This window comes from Haliotis cracherodii, unplaced genomic scaffold (assembly GCF_022045235.1).
Source record: "Haliotis cracherodii isolate W230 unplaced genomic scaffold, xgHalCrac1.p SCAF_1, whole genome shotgun sequence".
NCBI lineage: Eukaryota > Metazoa > Mollusca > Gastropoda > Lepetellida > Haliotidae > Haliotis > Haliotis cracherodii.
The window spans coordinates 53,141,703-53,150,573 of record NW_027266264.1 but is presented as its reverse complement, the minus strand read 5'-3'; the positions used below and the strand labels follow the sequence as shown (position 1 = coordinate 53,150,573).

Sequence of the window (8,871 nt, the reverse complement as noted above, 5' to 3'; positions counted from 1 at the left end):
ATACTTGACACAAGTGGCGAAACGTAAAATTAACACAAACAACAATACAACAAAATATGTATCAGTAAAACTGTCTTCAGAGATCATTGAGTTATAGCATCACTGGAAGGCAAATTTGGAATCTTAGTGCAGGTAGATGGCAAATAACAACTTTTCATATTGTGCCACCGCCCCCGTGATCTAGTGGTAGGGCGTCCGCCCGGAGAGCGGAAGGTCAGGGCTTGATTCCCGGCCACGTCACACCAAAATGACGTTAATAGATGGTACTTGTTGTTACCCTGTCTGGCTGGCCAGGACTTTGTCGGCTCGGCTCTGAGAACGGTATTCAGCGGCACAGTATCTCAGTGGGCTAGCACTACAAAATCGGCATCAGTCTGGGCCTTAGTCCGTTTACTGCTAAACCGTTCAAATGAAATGCAAAATAGATATGAACCTGAAAGCAACAATTCGCCTTAAATGGAAAGACAGTTTTTTATTTGTCCATACAAACTCACGCATTTCAGACATTGTCATGAAGTAGAGGAAATTTGTTTTACAAACTTTCATGTTATTGTTGGTGTTTCAATGTCTGATGTTACAAGCGATTCAAGCGTGAAGATCCGAGGTAGAATAGGTTTTCAGCAACCCATGCTTGCCGTAAAAGGAGACTATGCTTGTCGTAAAAGGCGACTACCGGGATCGGGTGACCAGGCTCGCTGACTTGGTTGATGCATGTCCTCGATCCCAATTGCGTAGATCGATGCTCATGATATCAATCACTGGATTGTCTGGTCCAGACTCGATTTTTTTACAGACCGCTGTCATATAGCTGGAATATTGCTGAGTGCGGCGTTAACAAACAAAACAAACAAAGGTTTGGTAATTTCCTCAAATGTTATGAGGGTACGTAAATAAGTAGGGAAAAGAAGAGAAACAGGGAAAGATATAACAACACATGTCTTGGCTGGACTTGCTGTTTTAAACTGAACATGATGCGTCCGTACCATACACGACTCTAGCGTCTTCATCTCTCCTGTCATAATTTCAACAGGTTTTGATTATTTCATTTTTATTAACTTATTTCTGATCGGCGGAATAAGTGAAACACTACTTTCCGTTAGTTTTCACATTTCGTAAACCATTCTTTTAAAAATGCCAGGCTTAACGTACCACCCGTCCATTGGGTTGTTTCGAACACGTCTGAAATGGAACACGTCAACATTTTTTTGTCAAACCAAATTGGAGGGTATTTTACGTGCGCTTCAGCGCTCAATAAAAATAACCGTTATGTGCAGCTGACGTCAATCAATACACACTTCTCCGTGCAGTATCTCGGCTGTGTGCCTGCTCGTTTCATTACCACTGCGCTGGCTTATGAAACACGGCGATCATGAGCGCCGTAAAACATGACGTGTGTCTTCACTTTTCGAAAACGCATTTTGTACATTGTTTAAAGGAAGCAACATTAAAACTTTTTTGTTTAAATACAGGCTCTCGTAACAGTTGATTATATTATTTATTTATGTATTTGTTTAAGCATAAAATGCAACGCTATTGTAATTGTTAAGTTCTTATTTGATGGCAAAAAGAGCGTAAAAATAGAGAATACCGTAATAATCAACTGATCAAGACTATGGAATAAATAAATAAATAAAAAAATAAGCTGTCATCGCAGCTGCCTCTCCAGTATAAGTGGTGATTGTTTAATTTTACCGGTGATGATTGTCCGATTGGATCAGTCAGCCTTAGAAACCCTGAGTGGTACATTGGTTTCTTTCTTGACTGGTGCCTTACTCTCATTAAGTGCGCATGCTCATGTGTATGTGTATGTGTGTGGGGTGAGGGTGAGTGGGAGTGGGTGGGTGGACGGGTGGCTGGGTGAAAGGGTATGGTGTGGAAATGATGAGTGTAGACACGCGTGAGCGTGCCAAAATGTTAAGCAATGTAATGTCATATTTTATGTTGATACGTCATTTTAGCACCATGTGCTTCTCATGTATACTTTTTGTGCTTTAATTTGTGTCCCGGGCTGTTGGCCGGGCAGTGAACAGTATTGTATTCACTGCATCTTCGTGATTGTACACTGTGCGACACATAAATAAACTTATTTTCCTCCTCCTCCTCCTCCTCCTCCTTCTTCTTCTTCTTCTTTATCTTCTTTTCTTGTTATGTCAGTACTTCACAGGCTTGTAAACTATGTCGTTAACTTATTGCCTCCTCCTCCTCCTCTTCCTCCTCTTCCTCCTCTTCCTTCTTCTTCTTCTTTATCTTCTTCTTCTGTTACGTCAGTACTTCACAGGCTTGTAAACTATGTCGTTAACTTATTGCCTCCTCCTCCTCCTCCTCTTCCTCCTCTTCCTTCTTCTTCTTCTTTATCTTCTTCTTCTGTTATGTCAGTACTTCACATGCTTGTAAACTATGTCGTTAACTTATTGCCTCCTCCTCCTCCTCCTCTTCCTTCTTCTTCTTCTTCTTCTTTATCTTCTTCTTCTGTTATGTCAGTACTTCACAGGCTTGTAAACTATGTCGTTAACTATTGCCTCCTCCTCCTCCTCTTCCTCTTCTTCTTCTTCTTCTTTATCTTCTTCTTCTGTTATGTCAGTACTTCACAGGCTTGTAAACTATGTCGTTAACTTATTGCCTCCTCCTCCTCCTCTTCCTTCTTATTCTTCTTCTTTATCTTCTTCTTCTGTTATTTCAGTACTTCACAGGCTTGTAAACTATGTCGTTAACTTATTGCCTCCTCCTCCTCTTCCTCCTTCTCCTCCTCTTCCTCCTCCTCCTCCTTCTTCTTCTGTTATTTCAGTACTTCACAGGTTTGTAAACTATGTCGTTAACTTATTGCCTCCTCCTCCTCCTCTTCCTTCTTCTTCTTCTTCTTTATCTTCTTCTTCTGTTATGTCAGTACTTCACAGACTTGTAAACTATGTCGTTAACTTATTGCCGCCTCCTCCTCTTCCTCCTTCTCCTCCTCTTCCTCCTCCCCCTCCTTCTTTTTCTGTTATTTCAGTACTTCACAGGCTTGTAAACTATGTCGTTAACACTTCACGGGCGCTTTTTCAGAACGTTCCTGAATTACTAACATTGTTAGCGAAGGGAACATTAGCTATTGTTATAAACACTTGAGGTTCTAATACATAGGGCATCTATACGTATTGTATAAGATAACAAAAGATGTTATCTGTTGGCTTCCCTTGTTAAGTTTCGAACTTTGGTTATCGTATTACTTTTGTTTTTCTTACATGTACATATAGATGCTCTCTGCCTCATAGCATTCATTTACCTGATGAAGGAGTAAGCATATGCTCCGAAACGTTGTATTCCTCATAATAAAGAAGTTGACATCCATAAATTCTCTTCCTTACGTATACTAGGATATATGCATTCCTGCTCGGCAAAGATGTTTTGTATTTAACCCATATTCAAGTTTACAAGTATGTTTTAGCATTGATTTTGCATCCGTTGTGCCGCTGGTAGCGGCCTGATAGTCCTGCACCAAATTTATTTTATGATAGGGATTTTAGGGAGTCAAGTAGGATATTGTGTAATATACGGTTTCAGAGACTAAATGTTAGTCTAGCGGCCTGAGTGTAAAATACAGCCAGTTCAGTTCAGACGGGCACAACTGCGATTGATGGCCAAGGTACTGATCCTCACAAACGGAGTACGCTGGCGCACAATCGGCAAATCACCCATTTTGACCAAATGATCCTCCTTTTAGTCGGCCTTTACGACAATCAAGGTGAACTATTCTTCCTTGGATTCCCAATGGGCGGCTAAAGCATGGCTCACGGTGTAACAAAACAAAGAGAGGCCATGACACATGCGTCATAGTAAGTCCAGAGTCGCCTCCCTTTGATAGTTGCAGAATATTCATGACCACTTGTGCCATTTCTAGAAAATCCGAATACCATGACTATGTCGTACCATTCCGGGACAGACCATACGGCGACTCGTTTCCAACTTGAAGGATTCAATATTTACATATGAACACGAGATCTAAATTACTTCAAACAAAAACTATATTTCATTTTTGTCCTATAGCAATATTTTATTCTTTTTGTGAGAATGCATATTTAACATGTAATTTAACTCAGTTATAACAGCTGATATTATTTCAAATAAATTCTTCTTGGTTGATTTAGTAATTAGCCTTTGTAATAATCAATAGGAAAGTGCTTCTAAGTTTAAATGAAATGTCTCAACGAATTTCGACATTAGGCAGTTAACATCACAATTTTTAACATTGCGTCTTACTTTTATGTGAATGAGCAATTTAAAACGAATTTTTATTTCATGGTGTATTTTGCCCTTTCGTGGAGAGTTAAAAAAATTGTGTACGCGTCTTCGTTACAGTGACAATATCAGATCCACGTAATTGGGATACGATGACATGCATCAACCAAGTCAGCGATCCTGACCACCCGACCCGTTAGTCGCCTCTTACGACACATTCGTGACCAACTCGTGTTAATCCGTGACAAGCCGATCTTCTTGCAGGTTACGGAGAGGGGCGAGTGGTGACGAGTGCTTTCGACAAGCATAGAGTCATCTTTGACGGTAAGCATGGATTGCTCACGACCTAATCATCCTCGATCTTATCGATTGCTATTAGGGATTAACCTCATTTGGTTTAAGATGCAGGATTATATTGTGTTTCAGATTACCTGCATCGCATGTCCCTTTTAATGTTCGAAAAGTATTGAAATTAAAGGTGTTATGAAAAACAGACAGATCACAATCTAATCACCTGATACAAAGACGTGGGATTGAGTACAAACTAGGTGTTGGGCAGGGAATACTACAGCTGTGGTAGATTTGTGGAAGTAATATAGTCCCTTAAAGTGCAAGTCTCATGGGAAGGTACAACGTGGAACAGTTGCATGGATCGTAACATAGTTACTGCAAATATCGTATTGATAACATCGTCAGTGGCACGTATATTTGGTTAATTAGCACTTTAATGAGAGAGAGAGAGAGAGAGAGAGAGAGAGAGAGAGAGAGAGAGAGAGAGAGAGAGAGAGAGAGAAAAAAAATGTGTATTTAAGTGTCACGTGCATATTATATGATAAAATACAAAATGTACATTCATAGAATTATAAATAGCACCCGGCAATATGGCCTATGAGACACTATTATCTAAAATATCACAGAACAACAATAAGTTAAGAAAGTACAAATGATTAACAGTACATACATTACATATATAATTAAAACATGCATTCAGTCGAACGCATACACACACATACATACACGCATACACACACATACATACACGCATACACACACACACCATACACATAGACACACAGACACAGAGAATATACATACATACATACATACATACATACATACATACATACATACATCCTGTTCATCAATTACAAAGACTGTAACGAGATACAGCGGGGGCGGACAGTCTATATGTAGAGGTTCCATATATGGTTACTATTGGAGGAGATGTCCTGCAAAATCACACGCTTGATCGCACAAGCCCGCCCTCCTCTCGAGGTCATAGCCGGAGTAAACTCAACATAGCAACTTTAAAATGTTTAATACTTTTGAGCATACTTAATCACAAATGCTTGACCAAAATTAAATTTGACAATCGAAACGTGCGTGATAGAGAAGCTATTTGATTAAACGGGTTCCCGGTGTTTACCGCGCTGAAACTTTCAACGATCGCGACGGCGCCCAGTCTGCCTGTGATGGCTTACGGTTATCAGTGACGCGATGACTGATGGTTATCGGTGGTGCGATGACTTGTGGTTATCGGTGATGCGATTATTGATGGTTCTCGGTGATGCGATGATTGATGGTTCTCGGAGATGCGAAGACTGGTGGTATATCGGTGATGCGGTGACTGGTGGTTATCGGTGATGCAACGATTGATGGTTATCAGTGATGCGATGACTGTTGGTTATCAATGATGCGATGATTGTTGGTTATCGGTGGTGCGATGGCTGGTGGTTATCGATGATGTTATGAATGATTGTTATCGGTGATATAATGACCAATGGTTATCGGTGGTGCGATGACTGGTGGTTATCGATGATGTTATGAATGATTGTTATCGGCGATATAATGACCAATGGTTATCAGTGATGCGATGACTGGTGGTTATCGGTGATGCGATGACTGGTGGTTATCGGTGAACTGATGACTTTGCTTTGCGAAGTAAACTTTGAAGAATAAAACCATGTTTCGAATATATGCTGTAGTGTAGAGGCATCGCTGTACAATTTCTCATTCAGTTATAAAATAAATAAAAAATCGGGGATTGTCAAGCACCACCACAGGAAGCGCCGTAAAATACCCAAGAATCTGCACGTAACTTCTCCTGTTTTCATAATCAGTGGATATACGTTAATATAGCGTGATAGATTACGCCATGCTAGAGTAACTTATATGCACATTGTTTGTGGCCCGACCACCAGCTGTGCACAAGAGGTTAAAGTTTATATGACACGGACAACTTAAATGATCACCATTCACGTTCTTGGTTTCAAGACAGTGTGGAAAGACATGTATACATGTATGTGCCCTGTAGCCGATTGGGTGAGATGAATAATTATCTTTAAAATGTGTCAAGTCAACGTACTTGTGTCACGGCTTTGTTTTCAGTGTTAAAAATAAATACATAACCCAAGATATAATTCTGCCCAAATGTTGTTGTTTTCATCCATTAACCATTATTTGGAAGAGCATATATTTCCAAACAAATACCGTAAAAAGGGCCGTCATCCAAGTGTTTTATAACTTCAAGTACCAATATGTTCTTGTCACAATATATTTCCTTTATCTGGAGCAAGTAAGTATGCACTCCTCGACTGGATTTTCCTGCGTCGTGGTGACCCCAGAGAATAGTTAAAGCGGTCGTAAAATACCCACACAGCATGCCAATCTGGCGGAACAACGCCTATTACATTGGCGAAATAACTTTCATAATAATAAATGTTATCGTATGTTCTGACCAACTAGGTACACTGGCGATGTTCTATAGAACTTGGCTTATGGACCCGCCGAAGTACAATTTCTCACACCATGGATAGGACAATAGTATTTTAGCCTACTATATACGGGAAATAGTAAGAGTTAATGTTACGGAAAATTCAGTATTATTGTTATGAAAGTTACGGGCATGTTTCTACCATTTGCATGTTTGGGACTTCCGATGATTGAATGTATGTATGGCTACAATGTTTGTTTGTTGTTTAACGCCACACTCAGCAATATTCCAGCTATATGACGGCGGTCTGTAAATACTAGTGTCTGGACCAGACACTCCAGTGATGATATCATGAGCATCGATCCACGTAATTTGTATCAATGACATGCATCAACCAAGTCAGCGAGTCTGACCACCCGATCCCGTTAGTTGCCTCTTACGACAAGCATAGTCGCCTTTTACGGCAAGCATGGGTTGCTGAAGACCTATGGCTACAATGAGTGAAAAGGGCAGATTTTAAAGTAAATTGAGGTAAAGAAATGAGCAGGTCAGTAATCGATATTGATACTCAGGGTTACTCAATGTGAAAGGATCATCAATTGTTACCCGTATGTTTCTGTGACCAATTGTTATCAGTATGTTTCTCAGTTCAGTTGTCAACAGTATGTTTCTCAGTCCAGTTGTTACCAGTATGTTTCTCTGACCAATTATTACCAGTATGTTTCTCTGACCAATTGTTACTAGTATGTTTCTCAGTTCAGTTGTCAACAGTAATACTATGTTTCTCAGTCCAATAGTTACCAGTATGTTTCTCAGTCCAATTGTTACCAGTATGTTTCTCAGTCCAATTGTTACCAGTATGTTTCTCTGTTATTATGCACATGCATTGGTTGATTAGCCTTCCTGAGATAATCTCACCATGAAACCGTCCGTGACCAAAGAGGAATGTTTCTCAGTATTATTGTTCTGTTTTCACCGACCATACCCTAAGAAATCGGATTGGGTCAAAGACTTGCTCAAGTTAAAATAAAACCTCTCCAGTCATCCGTTATGTCCAATAAAGCTTCACCACTACGTTTTGTGTGACTATATAATCTAAACCATGCAAGTGTTAGGAACAAACAAAAGCTGTTTCTCATTCACATGAACGATGTTTATAGCTATTTGTAAAAGTTTTATGCAAAACTGGTCCTATCTTATCTTACCGCGTCATTTGATATATTTAACTTTGAGCTGAAATTGGTGTAACACAAGGCAATAAGCTTTAACGATGCTGGGTTTTGACAGTTGCTGTTAAAGAAGATGTTAACTACTTACATGCACTAATCAAAGGACATTCTAGAAGTTTGCGTTTCTACAACAACAAAAACCAAACAACCAGAAAAGTGATATTATACAGAACAGAATTGTTCTTCATCTTCTTCTTCTTTTTTTCTTCTTCATCTTCTTCTTTTTTTCCTTCTTCTTCCTTCTTCATCTTCTTTTCCTCTTCTTGGAATTCTTTTTTTCCTTCTTCTTTCTTCATCATCATCATATTATTATTTTCTTATTTTTGTTCTTCCTTCTTCATCATTTTTCTTCTTTTTTGTTCTTCCTTCATCTTCTTTCTTCTTCATCTTTTTCCTCTTCATCCTCTTGTTTTTTCTTCTATCTTCATCTACTTCTTCTTCTTCTTCCTCTTGTTCTTCTTCCCTTTATTCATATGGTAGAACAGTCTGTGGGTGAATGAGTTGTGTTTGACGCCTCTTCGAACAGTTTTTCAGTTACATCCCGACGTGTTATCTTGATGTTGGAGGAAAGACCGAAGGGATGCAGGTCTCAGACGTTACCACTTTGGTGAAACCCACGGGCTACTGACACATGGTACTCACAAACCAATAAACATAAACAGGACGAATCTGGGATTCAAGCCCTAAATCGGAAGTTTCGGGCACGACAAGTTC

General features: G+C 39.6%; 1 protein-coding gene across 1 annotated transcript; it reads right to left on the bottom strand.

The window, feature by feature from the left end:
• Positions 1–2,181: 2,181 nt before the first annotated feature.
• LOC139456239 (uncharacterized) lies at positions 2,182–8,456 on the bottom strand. Its single transcript, XM_071237850.1, has 5 exons — positions 8,331–8,456; positions 2,924–2,977; positions 2,720–2,773; positions 2,416–2,469; positions 2,182–2,256 (listed from the first exon to the last, which is right to left on the bottom strand). Exons 1-5 carry the CDS (start codon positions 8,454–8,456, stop codon positions 2,182–2,184), a joined length of 363 nt encoding a protein of 120 aa, XP_071093951.1.
• Between the last annotated feature and the right edge of the window lie 415 nt (positions 8,457–8,871).